Source organism: Gobio gobio, assembly GCF_949357685.1.
Source record: "Gobio gobio genome assembly, chromosome: 22".
Classification (NCBI taxonomy): Eukaryota; Metazoa; Chordata; class Actinopteri; order Cypriniformes; family Gobionidae; genus Gobio; species Gobio gobio.
The window spans coordinates 18,479,352-18,496,894 of NC_137118.1; the positions used below are offsets into that span (position 1 = coordinate 18,479,352).

Here is a 17,543-nt window from a genome sequence, read left to right on the forward strand (position 1 = left end):
AACGCAGTATGGATGCTGCTTGCATACATTTATTCTGAAAGTTGCTTATACAAATAATTTTTAATTGAAAATGTTCTTCTTCAGGTTTATACATCCCCCATAAAAGATTCATCATATTTGGGGGTCCTTGGCATTATAACGTTTGAAAACCCCTGATCTAAGCGCATGGTCCGTCTGAAGCGCAGGTGCAGGTGTCCGAATCCACTTTTACTAGTTTACATTGGGAAAAATGGTCTAACAGGGGTGTCCATTTTCTTTTAATAAGTGTTTTGGGCGTATCGTGCAATAAACCAATCAGAGTCTCATCTCCCATTCCTTTTAAAAGCCAGTTGCGCTTGCACCATGGCAGATTCTGTATTTACATGGTGGAATTTGCGAGGGAAAAGACAACACTTCTCCAGAGAGGAATCCTTTAATTTTTCATATTAAAAAAAATGTTTTGTGCTGCTGCGTGTCCCTGTGTGTGTAATAAACAAAGTGGACCCACCTATAGGCGCATATTACTAATGCGCTCTTTAAATAACAAAAAATAAATGCCTTTAGAGCAGGTTTTTGTTTTGCAATGGCAGTCATTTTCAGTTGCCTCAAAATAGCAACGCGCCAACAATGCGCTTGAACACATCTCGTTTTCAGACCAGCAAATGGGCACAAGTGCATTTGCTATTTAAATAATGTGGCGCAGGACGTGAACATGATCTGCATCGGATTGAAACTAGCAAAAAACACTTGCGTCGCACCTGCGCCACATTGCGCCCCATGATAGGGCCCCATGTCTTTTACCTTACATGCAGTGTTAATTTCGTTGACGAATAATTTTCGTCATAATTTTCGTCAACGACCTTTTATATATATATATATATATATATATATATATATATATATATATATATATATATATATATATATATATATATATATATATATATATATATATATATATATATAGGCCTATAGCTTACATGATAAACCTTTAAAGTTAAGATCAGCCTCTAGTTTTAATCATTTAAACGGACTTTTCAAGTTTGGGCATAAACTTCTGGCAGTGTTGTGTTTTCGTGTATTTTATAAATTTTTTCACAGCGCTGGATGTCATGTGGTGATCGTGAAACACACGGCACACTTCACTACATGATTTCATGGTGAAATGTGTTATTTTCCATGTTAATCAGGTCAGTTTTGATCAAGAACAATCCACTGTGGCTTTAATTCAGCGTGAGCAGCGCGGCAAAAATGGACTCGGCGCCGAAACGATCGCGGCACTGCAGCTTCTGCTCTGCTCCTGCTACGCGCTGCCGCGCCGCCTCTGCGTGCGGTGTGAATGCTCTAATCCAGCCATTCCCAAACTGTGGTCCGCGGACCACTAGTGGTCCGCGAGGGTACTGCAGGTGGTCCGTGGAAAGGCAAAATACTTTTTTTTTTACCTTCATTTTACCAGGAAATTCCCATAAAAATAAAAAGTAAAAAGAATATGTAGACCTATATTGATATAAAATTTAAATTAAATTGTCATGTTATTGTGTGATTACTAAAATAGGCTAGTGGCGCTCGGCCGTGACGTTCAAGTTCAGTGCCTCACTTTTTGAGGACTTGTAAACTTTAAATAATAACTCTAATAATTCCCTAAATTTGCCAAAGGTTTTGAAATGTTGACTATATCCAAGTGTTCTTATTACTGTATAGATTTCACACTCCATTGCAAAATAAGCCTGTTGTTTAAATGAACCCGATTATGCACTTGAGTAAATAAATAAAATAAATATGTGGCAGCCGTTGTATACAGTAAACTTTCTTTTAACAAGCCTGTTGTACTGATGTGATGACCAGTTATAGTTTTAGTGCTAGTAAACCTATTTAGAGGTGCGGATTAATTCAGGTAGGTCTGTGTGTAGACATAATTTTATTATGTGTATTATGAGGTGGTCCGCGAAATTTCTTGATTACAACTAGTGGTCCACACACACAAAAAGTTTGAAAACCCCTGCTCTAATCTGTTAACATGGGCGCCGAAAAAACTCGCGCTGCTTACGCCCTGCTAACGCGTGCAGTGTGAAACCGGCGTTAGGCTACACTGAAAATTGTAAAACACTGAAAAGTGCTTTACCTGTATTATGAATTACACATTGCATTAGTTTGTGTTTTAAGGGTTAACAGAAATTTCTGGATAATGTCCTGGCAGAAAATTACCAGTAGCTACATTTTCCCTTTTTTATATTTTACAGTGTATTTAAAAAACAAACAAATATTGTGTTATGGCTATTTTAACACATTGTGTAATTTTGTATTGATCGTGTGTTAAAAACAAAGATGAATGCAACAGTGGCTTAGGTTTTACTTGACATAGATCACGTTACAGTACATAACAAATGGGTCGGAAGACGCCTGCAAAACACTTATTTTTCGAGACATGGAGATAATACAAGAAGCTTGCTTGATGTGCAACACGTTTGAGTTGAGTCTGAGTCTTGATTTGAGCTTGACCAAGTCCAGACTCCAGCTCCACCTCTGTGGGTCTAATGGGTGGAGGGATAGAGTTATGGGTGTGGTTGGACCTTTTAGCTCCACCCATTATGCCCAAATCCAGATACAAATACATCCAGAGAAGTGGAGCTGGACTTCAGGCTCCACCCATGGCTCTGCAGTGAGCAGCCTCTCAGTCTAGCACTGCTCAGCTGTTTCACATTTACACTCACACTGAACTAGATGCTGATACACTGGAGAGCTCATGTTGATGCTGGATATCACTGTGGACTTCAAAATAAATATGCTGCAGGTACTTCTCACTGTTCTGTGTAAGTAGCCAACTTATGCAAGCATGCGTAGTTTTCTTTTGTTTTCCTGGGTCTGCAAGGAACAGATATTTGTCTATTTAAACTAGGAAGTGCAGTTTCACACAATTTGGCATTCATCAAGTATGACCTTTGATAAAAAAAAAGGGTAATTTAGGTGACTTTTCTTTTTTAAAGTGCATTTCTGTATGATTTTAAACATTCTAAAAAGAATGTCTTTTAAGTGTTAATAATTGAATCATGCCATCTCAGTCTTGTGTAATGTATATTGGGATATGGCTGTGCCTTAGGTAACAGTTTTATATTTAATTTGGCTATTAAAGTACTAAATGTCTATTAGAAAGAAAATTAATCCATTATTGATTATTCCGTTTTTTACTGTACTGTACAAAAGACCATCTTGTACATTCAAATATGATTGAAAAATGAAATGCTACTTGTTCTGTTTAATTAAATGTCTACTTTAGTCATGATCTCTAGATGACAGCTGATGGGTTCTTTACATGCAAGTTCCTCTAAAACCCTCCACCTCCCCCAAAACCCACAATACCCATGTAAATTATGCATTTCCTGTATTTGGCCCAGGTGTTCAATTGTGCTCAAGTGTGCGCAGAACTTTTGATTACCTGTTGGGACACACTGGCATGCAGTGTTGAAAAAATGCAAGTGCACAGAGCTTTATTTTGATTTTCAATACTTTGCATTTTAAAATAAACTTCTAAATGTCTGTTCAAAATTGTTGTTCAAAATTAACAACATTTTAAGAGTCAATACACCATCAATCCTTCTTCCAAGCCCTTTATAAGTGTTTATATTTAAGACAGCTGTCTATGCTTTTCGTGGGAAATTGCGTACATATGTCACTAAGCATGTGCCGGTATCAAATTTTCATGTTGCGATTAATTGCTGAAGCTTTTATCACGTATACGGTATTATCACGGTATTGAAATAAGTTGCAAAAAAAGTGTTATCATACTATAACAGGTTTATTAACTTTCTTATAACAAAAAGAACCAAACATTTAAATACAATAAATCAACACACAAAAATGTATAAAGTAAAAAAATATTTAAAACAGATTAAAGTTCAAAAGAATTATAAAGAACAATAGTTAACACTTTGCAATAAGGTCTCACTAGTCAATGCATTAACATTAACAAAGAGCAAATAGCTACATTTTTACAGAAGTTATTATTCTTTGATGATGTTAGTTAAAAAAAGCAACTGTTAGTGTTAGTTTAGCACAGGTCCAGTGAATAATACAGTTACAACTTTTGATTTGAATGTGTTATTATTTGGTTATGTGATGAGCACTGTAGCAAAAACAGAAAACTGAATGCCTAAAACTAAATTAATGTAGCGCTAGTTTCGTTTATGAGGATTACCGGTGAAACGGCTGCATTTCTGCTGTTCCGTCAGCGCCCTCTGCTGTCAGAGAGTGAATGTACTCCCTCACATTGGGTTTGTTTACATAAGTGCGCGTTCCTCTTTGACGTGTTGTTCATTTTAAACGGTTGATGGGTATTCTTAAAATGCATTCTAAAAATCTAAAAATAATTTGTAATAAAAAATTATTCCCGGTATTTTTAAGTGCCCACGATAACAATAATGTGCATGTTCATTATTGTGTTCCCTTTCGAGAGAATCACTCGTATTCGCAGGGGGAACTCCTTGTTTCCTCGAGAATGAAGCAAAATTGTATTCTTAAAATTGTCCGTGTAAAACGCAGTGCGGCTGCACAGCATACCTAGCAGAGCGTATACGCGCACTGATTGGCTGTGCTGCGGCAACTGCAGCAACCTATGGCGATGCGACTGAGCAGGAGGACCAATGAGGCGGCGCTCATGTTCCCGCCTTGACAGTCCACCTGAATTTGCATAGCGGGTCTATAAAAGACCGTGTCACGCCATAGGAACTCAGTTTAGAAATCGGCTGAAGCGTCACACTGAGCGAGCACAAGCACGGCATGCTACGCAATACTCGTTCCCTTCTCTCAGGGAACCGAGGTTATATTAATAACCGAGTTGTTCCCTTTCGAGAGAATCACTCGAATTGCGCAACATACACAGGGGGAAACCGTGTAAAACGCAGTGCGTGCTAAATCTCCCCACACTAAGGCCTGTAAGCACTAAAGCCCTGTATAGAGAGAATGAGCCCTCTGAAGCCAACCTTGGTGGGTTTCGAAGAGGGTAATCATAAGTTTATGTAGGCCGGATATAATCGGGTCTTATATGGAGGTATAATGAAGCCGGACAGAATCGGGCTTATGGGTTTATGTAGGCCGGATATAATCGGGCCTTATATGAGGGTATAATAAAGCCAGACAGAGTCGGGTTTATGGTTCAGAATGCTTGTGAGTACATAGGTGTGTTTCACAGTATGTCAAATGGAAAGAATACCTGCTTGTAAAGCAGGGACCTCCAAATTATAGAATCTGATAAAAGTGGACGGTGAGGCCCAGCCTGCCGCCAAACAGATATCATCCAGTGGTATCCCTCTAGACCAAGCCCATGAAGAGGCCATGTCTCTCGTGGAGTGAGCTCTGATGCCTATAGGGGAGTTGATGCCCTTAGACTGATAAGCCAACGAGATAGCGTCTACTATCCATCGTGACAATCTCTGCTTCGTTACCGAACTCCCTTTAGTGCGGCCGCCGAAGCAAACGAAGAGCTGTTCCTACTGCCTGAAGGCATCAGAATGCTCTATATACAATCTCAGTGCTCTGACTGGGCAGAGCAAGTTTGCGTCTGCTTCGCCCTCTGAGGAGGGCAACGCTGACAGTGCAATGACTTGTGCTTTGAAAGGAGTGGAGAGCACCTTAGGTACATAACCATGTCTCGGCTTGAGGACGACCCTGGAGTCGTTAGGCCCAAACTCTAGACAGGATGCACTTACTGAAAGTGCATGTAGGTCACCTTCTCTCTTTACTGACGCTAAGGCAAGCAGAAAAGCAACTTTAAGTGAAAGGTGCTTTAAGCTTACTGACTGTAGTAGTTCAAATGGTGCTCCTTTCATAGCCTGTAAGACTGTGGAAAGGTCCCATATGGGAACCAAAGGGGGGCTAGACAGGTTAAGCCTTCGAGCCCCTTTACGAAAATGCATTATGAGCTCGCATTTTCCTAGGGACTGACCCGTCACCTGTATGTGATTCGCTGCTATTGCAGCCACATATATTTTGAGCGTGGAGGGGGAACGATCGCGTCCATAAGCCCTTGTAGGAAATTAAGCACTTCTGCCACCTCACATGATTGTGGGTTCAGGTTTCGTCCATTACACCAGTCTGAGAAGACTGACCATTTCAAAGCGTAAAAATGGTCTAGCCTCTGATATAGTGTTCAATACTCTTCACGGGAGGTTCTCGGATAGCCGTTGATGGGCCATACATGAAGGGCCCATAGATTGGGTCTAGGATGCCAGATTTTCCCTTTCGCCTGCGTGAGGAGGTCTTTCCTCAGCGGTATCGGCCATGGAGCTGTTTCCAGCATCTGAGTCAGTTCTAAGTACCATAACTAACTCCTCCATAGCGGGGCTACCAAAAGTACCGCGCATTTGTCCTCCCTGATCCTTCTGATTACCTGAGGTATCAGCGCGACCGGAGGAAAAGCGTACAGAGGATGTCTGGGCCCATCGTGGGGGCAAACAGGTCTACTTTCGCTTCGCCAAAGACACTCCAGATCAGCTGAATCGTTTGAGGGTGAAGCGACCATTCCTCTGGGGGAACATTGTCCCCGGATAACATATCCGGCCCCTGATTCAGGATACCTTGCACATAAGCTGCTCTTAAGGCTGATTTATACTTCTGCATCGAGTGTATGCCGTAGTGTACATCGTAGGCTACACACGTAGCCGACGGCTTCGTGAGCGTTTATACTTCTGCGTTGTTCTGCAATTACACCACCGAAACGCTAGTAGGCGGTGGGGTTTCTATGTTCCACTGTGTTGAGTTTTTTTCCGGCAAAAAAAGAAAATAGTCCTGTTGGAGTTAGAGCTGATCGATGTTGAAAAAGAGTTACTTTTAGTGAAATTACTCAAATTAAAAAGAAGAAACGAAAGAAGGCGCGGAGGAGGAGATGGTGCGTGCGACCCGTGAACCAGTTGAGGCAGAAGGAGGGTGACTTTACTGTTCTTGTCCGGCCACTGAGAGATATGGATGAGGAAATGCACTTTAGATGTTTTCAGATGTAGGCAAGTAGATTTCATGATTTGGTTCGACGTGTCCAGCCATTTGATTTATCGTACATCAGTGTACAAACAGTATGCCTGTAGACATTACAAAGAGACTAGCAATCACCCTGCGAATTTTGGCTTCAGGTGGAAGCCAACAGGCTGTAGCAGCTAGCTACAAAGTGTCGTCAAGCACAGTGTCTTCCGTAGTGTCAGAGGTCTGTAAAGCTTTGTGGAAAGCACTGCAGCCAGAGTTTCTTCCCTGCCCTTCAGTCGCCCAATGGGGAAATATTGCTGGTGATTTTTGGCGACTGTGGCACTTTGCGAACTGTGTTGGCAGCGTCGACGGAAAGCACGTCAACATAAAAGCACCACCGCACGCCGGGAGCGACTATCTTCCAGGAAATGGAGTCAAGATCCCACATGTGAAAGAGAATGTAACAGAGATTGTAATAAAACCAGAATCAACATTGGCTTGGCTTTTCAAATATGGTGAGAACTAAGGGATTTGAAATCTTGTAACACCATGTGAAAATTGTGTTTTTATTATTAATTTTATTGAGTAAGGTATTTTATTAAACAGATAAATTGAAATGTTTAGCTCTCTAACATAGGTTCGTTGTAGAGCATTATCTATTGTGAAGGGTAAATTCATTATGGTTTTTGCAGTTCTGTGCTTGTATTTATTTTCAAGGAAGTACTGTGTCTATGAATGGGTAAAGCTACAGTGACGTCTTCAGCTATTCAGCTTGAGATCCTTTCCATCTAATCTGGTTTTATCTCTTAAAGGGATAGTTCACCCAAAAAATAAAAATTGTCATCATTTACTCCTTCAAGTTGTTCCAAATCTGTAACCAGACAGTTGACTGTAAGTTGACTTCCATAGTAGGAAATACAAACTACTATGGAAGTCAATGGCATATTTGCACGTCTGAAACGCATGTAAATATTAAAATGAAGTGTTATTTATGAGGTTTTTGAGTAAAGAGAAAGACCTGTTTAGTGTTCAGTTATCTGACATTTACGAGTTTACGTCATGTTGAAGTTTCAGTGGTGGTTACCATTGCGCTGAACACCATGTCCTAAACAGACGTCATGCGATAAAATTCCACCAACAAAATCAATCAAAAACCACAGCCAATAATAAGACCGTGTGGGCGGAGTATCTCTATAAATATTAGCCTGCACCATTTTTAAACTATTACATAGGCTACTGTGTGACTTAAAGCTACAATGTGTGATATTTTCCCCCATCTAGCGGTTAAAAGGTATATGACCATCCAGTGAATATTAGTTCCCTTTCGTTCAGTCACTACGACGTACGTTAGTGACTAACGAATGGGGGTTTCGCTTAGAAGCCAATCATCTTCGAGAATTTAACAGCGCCCAATGGCGTGCCAATGCCATGGGCATGCGGAATTTGCATGCGTAACTCCGCCCCACCGTGTGGGTATATAAGGAAGTACGCTGGCAACATCGCATTATGTTTCTACTTTGGAGCCAAGAGCATCTCTTCACTCCTACAAGCCTGAATTCTGAAGTCTTCTCTTCAGTCTTCGAGACCAGCGGTTCTCCAGGGTGTTGGTGTGACGGCGCGTTCCAGCGATCTCATGCTGCCTGCCTGCTGATCTGTGCAGTGATCTGCAACAGCTTTGTGTGTGTTTCCCTGGGCGCTTCGGCACTCTGCAGAGCTTTCCTCTCACAAAAAGAGCTTGCGCGTGGCACATCTTTTTCAAGACGGTTCGCCCGTGCACTTCCGGGTGCGATCGATCTCCGTTACTGTCTATGGGCACATTCACTGCTCGATGTGTTTGGGCTTCAGCACGTTCGGGCAGTGTTTGTGGATGCGTCATGTTCCCACTGCGGGAACGTGACCATCGCGATGTCGCGGTCGAGACTCCGTGATCTCCGTGAGGAGAGAGAGTCCCCTCTGCCACACCCCAATCTACCGTCTCCGAGAGAGGTGGTACTTTGGCTGGTGGCCAGGGTGACCTGAGTGCGGTGCCGTGGTATTAAGAACCCCGACGTTCATTCCTCGGGCCACGCCCCCTCTCGCACATTGCTTAAACCCGCGAGTGTTGGACTGAAACAGCGGCCCGTCTCTGACGCCTCGTTCGTTTCGTTCACGCTCCAGATAGCAGTGAGATGTCGATCGCCGCATCCCAAGGTGGGCTGGAGTCCTTTGGGGATGACGATTAGGTTGTGCTCCACCTCCGGGTGTGTCAGCACTGCCTGATCCGACCTAAAGTTGACAGCCATGTTATCTCGGGCAGCCGCGGGTCTCGCGCTGGTGTGGAACTCCGCCCAGTCGCGAGTGCTCGTGGTTGCGCGATTGCTTTTTGGGGACGGCACCCGACAGCTGTTGGGCCCCGCCCCCAATGCCTTTCGCTCCTGAGGTGCATGAGGAGATCACGCGGTCCCGGAAGTCCCCGTGCTTCCCGCGACCGTTTGGTGGCCTCCTCCGCCTTCTCTGCCCTTGATGGGGCCGCGGCCTAGGGTACACTGGGGCCCCCTCACCCCCACTGTTGAACTCTCTGTTGCGCACTACGGTGTCCACAGAGGGCTTGACGTGGCGTGGTGTGGCTGTCCTAAGCACCCTCCCAAAGCCTGTGGGCTCGTCTACTTCATGTCCCTTTGCACATGCACAAGGGTGGAGCCGACCCAGGGCTCTTCAATGAGCTGCGTGCCGCAACTGATCCCGCCCCCGGGCAGTGAAGGTGGCCACACGCTCCCTGGGTCGGGCGATGTCCACAGCTGTGGTCCGGGAGAACACCTGGCCTTACCTGGTGATGTGGAGGACGTTGAGCGGGCCCGCCTCCTCAACTCACCCATATCCCAGGCTGGCCTCTTCGGTGGCGCGGCTGAGAACTGCGCCCAACGGTTCTCGGCCGCTCCAGAGCAGACTGAGGCTGTAACACGTACTGCCCCGGCGGCCAGCTGCTGCACCCAGCCACCGGCTCAGTTGCCTCGGTCTGCTCGCCGCCGAGGGCGCCCTCCCTCCTCCCGCCCGGCCCCAGCAGCAGCCTTCACCTGGGCCGCGCCGTGGAGGTGGTTGAGGATGACGCCCAGTCAGCTCCCCAGCCTGGTTAAACGCAGACCCCAGTGGAACGCGCGTCCTTCCCTGGTCTCCTCTGTCAGGACGCAGCCGTTACCCGCACCCCCACACCGGGACGCCCAACAGCCTCCCTTGTCCGGGTCGGTAACGCTGCATCGCTGCCCCACTCCGGGTACGTCTGTAGTCCGAATGACCCCGCTGGTGCAGTTCCTGGGAGCCTGGCTTCAGATTCCAGGGCTGTCCCGCTGGGTCGCGAAGACAATAAGCCGCGGCTACGCGATTCAGTTCGCGCAGGCTCCTCCCTGCTTCCGGGGAGTCCGCTTACTATGGTCGGGCTAATGCCCCTGTCATGCGAGTGGAGGTTGCCACCCTACTGGGGAAGGGTGCGATCGAGCCTGTCCCTCCAGCCGAGATGAAGTCCGGGTTCTACAGCCCCTACTTCATTGTACCCAAAAAGACCGGTGGGTTAAGACCAATCCTGGACCTGCGCATCTTGAACCGTTACCTACACAGGCTTCCGTTCAAGATGTTGACAGCGAAACGCCTTTTCGAATGCGTTTGTCCGGTCGATTGGTTTGCAGCGATCGACCTGAAGGACGCCTACTTCCATGTCTCCTACCTCTACACATACCGTCCCTACGGTTTGCTTTCGAGGGGCGGGCATGTCAGTATGCGGTCCTCCCATTCGGGCTATCTCTGTCCCCTCGCGTCTTTACGAAGATTGTCGAGGCAGCCCCTGCGCCCCTCCGGCAGCACGGGGTTCGCATCCTGATTCCTCGACGACTGGCTCATAATGAGTCACTCTCGAGAGTAGGGTTGTGGACACAGAGATCTGGTTCTCCACCACTTAGCCTGTCTGGGCCTACGGGTCAACTGGGAGAAGAGCAGACTCTGCCCCGTGCAGTGGATCTCTTTTCTCGGTATGGAGATCGACTCGGTCGCCATGTGCGTGCAGCTTACGAGCGAGCGCGCGCAGTCTCTGCTGACTTGCCTCCGTCAAATCGAGAGCAAGAGTGCGGTTCCACTGAAACATTTTCAGAGGCTCCTGGGGCATATGGCATCTGCAGCCGCGGTAACGCCGCTCGGATTGCTACATATGAGACCGCTTCAGCACTGGCTTCGCGATCGAGTCCCGAGATGGGCATGGCGGTCTGGCACGCTCCGGGTCCAAATAACCCGGGCCTGCTTACAGACACTCACTCTGTGGTCGAACCTCAGTTTTCTACGGACCGGCGTGTCCTTAGAACAAGTTTCCAGGCATGTTGTTGTATCAACGGATGCCTCCTCCACGGGCTGGGGTGCCATGTGCAATGGACAAGCAGCCGTGGGCTCCTGGACAGGACCCCAGCGCCTTCTGCATGTCAATTGCCTCGAGTTGCTGGCAGTACGGTTCGCCCTGCACCGCTTCCGAGCGTTGCTGAGGGGTCAACACGTACTTGTCCGGACAGACAACACGGCCACTGTAGCGTACATCAACCACCAGGGCGGTCTACGCTCCCGCCGTATGTCTCAACTCGCCCGCCATCTCATTTTATGGAGTCAGAAGCACCTGAGGTCCCTTCGTGCTATCCACATCCCGGGAGAACTGAACCGTGCAGCCGACGAGCTCTCACGGATTCAGCCACTTCCTGGAGAATGGAGACTCCATCCCCAGACGGTCCAGCTGAATTGGGAACAGTTCGGCGACGCACAGGTAGATCTGTTTGCCTCCCACGACTCTTCCCACTGCAGCCTGCACTATTCCCTGTCCGAGGGCACGCTCGGCACGGATGCACTGGCGCACAGCTGGCCCCAGGGCCTACGCTTATATGCGTTTCCCCCAGTGAGCCTTCTCGCACGAGTACTGTGCAAGATCAGGGAGGACAAGGAGCAGGTCATGTTGGTCGCCCCGTATTGGCACGGCCAGACCTGGTTCTCAGAACTGCTACTCCTTGCGACAGCCCCTCCCTGGCCTATCCCTCTGAGACTGGACCTCCTCTCTCAGAGACGGGGCACCCTATGGCACCCGCGTCCAGCGCTCTGGAAGCTCCACGTGTGGCTTCTGGACGGGACGCGGCAGGTTTGAGTGGCCTGCCACCTACCATCACTTCCGCTAGGGCAGAGTCTACACGACACCTCTATGCGTTGAAGTGGAACCTCTTCGTCACCTGGTGCTCTTCCCGCCAAGAAGACCCCTGGAATTGCCCGATCGGGTCCGTGCTTGAGTTTCTCCAAGAGGGGCTGGAGCGAAGGCTGTCTCCCTCCACCCTGAAAGTGTATGTGGCTGCAATATCTGCCCATCACGACCTCTTGGGAGACAAAAAGGTAAGTCAGCACAACCTGGTCATCAGGTTCCTGAGGGGAGCGAGGAGACTGAATCCTCCTCGCTCTCCTCTCGTTCCCTCTTGGGACCTCTCAGTAGTCCTAAGTGCTCTGCAGAGGCCTCCCTTTGAGCCTTTGCGGTCGGTTGATATTAAGTTCCTGTCGATGAAGACGGCTCTGCTGACCGCATTTGCCTCTCTTAAGAGGGTCGGGGACCTGCAGGCTTTTTCAGTTGACGAAGCGTGCCTTGAGTTCGGGCCGGCTAACTCTCACGTGACCTTGAGACCCCGGCCCGGATATGTGCCCAAGGTTCCTACCACTCCCTTCAGAGATCAGGTAGTGAACCTGCAAGCGCTGCCTTTGGAGGAGGCAGACCCAGCCTTGGCATTGCTCTGTCCAGTACGCGCTCTCTGCACCTATGTAGACATGACGCAGTGTTTCAGGACCTCAGACCAGCTCTTTGTCTGTTATGGTGGAGAGCGTAAGGGAAGAGCTCTCTCAAAGCAGTTCTGCCAGAAAGACTCGGGAGAATAAATACTGTGACAATTATCCATTTATTAACAACCCAGCAAGCAATAAAGTATATTGGCATAGGCCCCGTCCGTAGCTCGCAATCTGAGGGTCCGGACTCTGCATATCCTGCCTGAAGACGAAGGCAGAGGCGCAGCCGACCCCCACGTGAGGTATGGAAGGGACCATCCTGGTGGTGGTGGGGTGGATGTAGGGAAGGATTTGACTTGTAGGTGGTGGGGAGGATGGCGGTGAATGGGAGCGTCAGCATCTGCGAACTCAGACATGAGTAAGTACCGATCTTTTATACCCAGGTATTTAGCATGTGATTGGATAGATAAAATTAAAGTGACATGACAATTAAGTCTTCCTGGCAGAACTTACGCTAAAGCTTCCATAGGTTGTCTCACTGGATAGTGGACACCATTGTTTTGGCTTACCAGCAGCAAGGTCGACCATGTCCCCTTGGTGTGTGGGCACACTCCACCCGGAGTGTGGCCTCCTCTTGGGCTCTAGCGCATGGCGCCTCGCTAACAGACATCTGCAGAGCTGCAGGCTGGGCGACACCCAACACATTCGCCAGATTCTACAATCTCCGAGTGGAGCCAGTGTCCGACTATGTACTCGCCCCCCCGAGGGGCCGATAATGGACCAGGCTCTAGGTGTCTTCGCTTGCTCGCCACTCCACTCCACGGACTGGATACGTGTGATATTCTCCTCAGGTGAGCTCCCCGAGAGCCCTGAGCTCCTCCAGCACTGTCGACGCCGACATCAGTTCAGTCTGCCCTTTCGAGCCCAGACCCTCATGTCCGGCCAGGTGCCCCGTGTGCTTGGTTCCCTCCGGCGACCCCCACACGAGTATTTCCACCGTAAGCCTCCTCAGTGAGCAGGTGTCTTTCCCTTGGCAAGCCCCTGCCACCCCTAGGGTTAAAAATCCACCTTCGGCTGGTACCCTAGAGTTTCCCATATGCAGCCCACAGCGGGTCATATGTGTACTCTCTAAGTCCTCCCCACGGGTAGGCATCTTTGGCATTCCCTCACTGGGATAAGCTTCCCAGTGTACCTTGGTAATCCTGTGATAAGTGGGAGTCCTACGGCCTTAAGTGGCGGGATCTCACACTTACGCAGGGCACTGGACGACAGCTGAGTGGCGCGGTTATATTGGAACCCCCATTCGTTAGTCAATAACGTACGTCGTAGTGACTGAACGAAAGGGAACGTCTCGGTTACGTATGTAACCCTCGTTCCCTGAGGAGGGAACGGAGACGTACGTTCCTCAGCCACGTCAGCTGTGCTGCTGGAACGCGGAGTTCAGATCTTGGCTCCGCAGCAGATACATAATGCGATGTTGCCAGCGTACTTCCTTATATACCCACACGGTGGGGCGGAGTTACGTATGCAAATTCTGCATGCCCATGGCATTGGCACGCCATTGGGCGCTGTTAAATTCTCGAAGATGATTGGCTTCTAAGCGAAACCCCCATTCGTTAGTCACTAACGTACGTCTCCGTTCCCTCCTCAGGGAACGAGGGTTACATACGTAACCGAGACGTTTCTCTTCCTCTCAATTCCGATTTCGTTTTAACTCCTACGGTGGCCGATTTAGTCCAAGACTAATATGGCTTCCAGTTCGACCTCGTCCACATTCGACACGGTGCCATCGAGTGTTAAAACGCGAAAGGCGAAGCTTGAATTCACGGGTATGTCCCTCTTTGGCTAATGTACTTTCAAGATGGAGGGGCAACATGGCGACCCACATTCGAACCCATTACCCGTATGTATTTTCAATGGCATATTATAAACTTACGAGAATACTTTATTACTTGAAAGAAGTAAATATACATTAATGAGCACATATATTTTTGAAAGAACTAAGTTTTTAGCTAAGAATAAACTAAAAAAGTTACACAGTGTAGCTTTAAATAATCTGTCATCATTGAGTTCACAGTTTGAACGTTAACGTGTTAATTTAGACTATTTTCCAGTTCTGCGATTAGTTGCATTGCTGCTTTCAGTAGCCTTGGCTATAAAAAGCAAATGATATTCAAACTGACAATAGATGCTTTTACACTTTGTATGGTGTTGTTCCACTTCCAGTTGCAACTAAGCAGAAATAGAATTTCTAAAAAACAGAATTGTTGCATCACGGCGTTGCATCTAAAGAGCCTGTGGTCAGCTGTGTCAGCAATAGCTGTACTAATGTAGCCTAAATTAAAGTATTTTTTTACTGTTTTTTACATTTGCATGCTAAATATACGTCATATTTAATACGCAAACATGCTGTGTTAACTCTTAATTTGAATCGAGCAGGTTAGTTTAATCTGTGCTTCCTAGGAGTGGAGACTGGCTTTAACAAGTCATAATCTCGTAATAATTACGGTAATTATGACATGCCATGAACGTAGCTACTATTAAAAATAAAGGTTCTTTATTGGCATCCATGAAGAATCTTTAAAATGATCCGTGGAAACTTTCCATAATAGGCAACCACCCTTTCACTTACCATTATAGCATTTTTTCAAAATGTTTTTCACAAAAAAATGCTTCTTTTAAGATCTGTTCAATTTAGGGAACCAAAAATGGTTGTTCTATGGCATTGCTGGAAAAAGACAATACATTGCAACCTTTATTTTCAAGACTAGGCTATAGGCTATATTAATGCACAAAGCTGCTAAGCAACAACATACTGCCTGCAGCCTAATTTTAGTATACATGTGGTTAAAATGGTATAGGATGCTTGTCGTAGAATGGTGTCAAAGATCATTGTCTAAACGCTTACTGATAATAATGAAGACAGAAAACACATTCTCTCTCTTTTTAAAGGCTCTCTTTGTGTCATGACTATCACTTTAAGTAATGAAAGGAGAACTCTGTAAGAGGAGGGCAATATGTTCCTTTATTCATGGCTTTATGGGTTGTCCCCACACATATTTTAGCACTTTATCCCTTTTCTACAGAACTTTTAACGAAGATTAAATGGTAATATAAAGATAAACAGAGAGACCAGATGGCCATGATAAATGAAGATGTTTAATATGCAAAGGGAGCTTTGAGTTGAGTAATCAGAGAGAAACCCTGCTCAGACATGTATGTTTCTACATTTTATATGGCACTTATCTTTGCATGTTTTTATTCAACACAGCCTCAATTAGGCAATAGTATCAACTGCAGCCCTGCAGCACACCATATTCAGAAATTGGTGTTCTGAAACTGATGTGCTGCGGGGCTGCAGCTGGTGCAAAGGAAGGAAAATGTCTAGCAATGACATCTCACAATATTTCTACAATGGGACCTACAATTAAAGGGTTAGTTCACCCAAAAATGAAAATAATGTAATTACTCACCCTCACAACGTTCCACACCCATAAGACCTCCGTTCATCTTAGGAACACAAATTCATATATTTTTGTTGAAATCCGATGGCTCATTGAGGACTGCATAGCCAACAATGACATTTCGTCTCTCAAGATCCATTAATATGCTAAAAACATATTTAAATCAGTTGATGTGAGTACAGTGGTTCAATATTAATATTATAAGGCGACAAGAATATTTTTTTGGTGCGCCAAAAAACGAAATAACGACTTATATAATATAGCTTCGGAGCGTTATGAATCAGCGTGTTGAACTTTGATTCGGATCGCGTGTCAAACCGCCGCCAAACTGCTGAATTCACGTGACTGCGGTGCTCTGAACCGCTGATTCTTAACGTCCCATAGCTTCATGAAGCAGTGTTTTGAAATCGCCATGACTGTAAGTTTTTTTTTGGCGCACCAAAAAATATTCTCGTCGCTTTATAATATTAATATTGAGCCATTGTACTCACATCAACTGATTTAAATATGTTTTTATTACATTAATGGATCTTGAGAGAGGAAATGTAATTCCTGGCTATGCAGGCCTCACTGAGCCATCGGATTTCACAGAGGATGAACGGTGTGGAACGGCATGGGGGTGAGGAATAAATGACATTATTTAAATTTTTGGGTGACCTAACTCTTTAATACACAATAACAATTGAAATGTCAATCAGAAATGGTATAATAAGAATGGTATAAGATTCAATACTCTTTTAATTATTTCCTATCAGGTAATTTGATGTTTTTGTTTTTATGTACAAAAAAAAAGTAATATTTATTTAAAAAAAACTTTTATTAAACAAATACAATAATATATAAATAACTTTTCTTGAAAAAGAGTAAAAGTTTTTTTTAAAATATTGGTAAACCTAAAAAATGGTAACCTAAAAATTAAAGGAGCTTTATGTAGGACTGTGGCCAAAACTGGTACTGCAATCACTTTCAAATTACTGTAGAGCGGTGTATCCCCTCTCCCCCTCCCCCTGACTCGAGGTGGCCAGATAGGCTGCAGGAACGTAGGCTGCAACAAGGAGCTTTCAATGGCAAGTGATGAGTCGTACACAGTAAGTTTTTTTCTTTCTGTTAATTATGTTTATGCTTCAAGAGCGATGTTTTGTGAAGTAATTATGAATCGCAAAAATTTACTAATGGCGATTAGCCAAATATAATCGTAAATATGAACGCTCGTATGTGACAGTACATTCCCACATGAAAAAATACTATAGTAAAATTACAGCAAAGCTAAATAACATTAGCAATGGTCATACAGGTCAACTTACAGCATGTTTTGTCCACTATATATGCAAAGAACGAATGAGGAATAATTTTTACTGAGGTAACGTTAGGCTACTGTCTCAAATACGTTTA

The 17,543-nt window shown here is 45.7% G+C and overlaps 1 protein-coding gene across 1 annotated transcript in view; it reads left to right on the forward strand.

Moving 5' to 3' along the window:
- Window positions 1-2,682: 2,682 nt before the first annotated feature.
- The window catches only part of itga2.2 (integrin, alpha 2 (CD49B, alpha 2 subunit of VLA-2 receptor), tandem duplicate 2), a 43,586-nt gene continuing 28,725 nt past the window's right edge, over window positions 2,683-17,543 (forward strand). Inside the window, exon 1 of the mRNA XM_079804732.1 lies at window positions 2,683-2,789. Coding sequence (XP_079660858.1) covers window positions 2,723-2,789 — 67 coding nt within the window. The 5' untranslated portion in view covers window positions 2,683-2,722. The remainder of the gene's footprint in view (window positions 2,790-17,543) is intronic.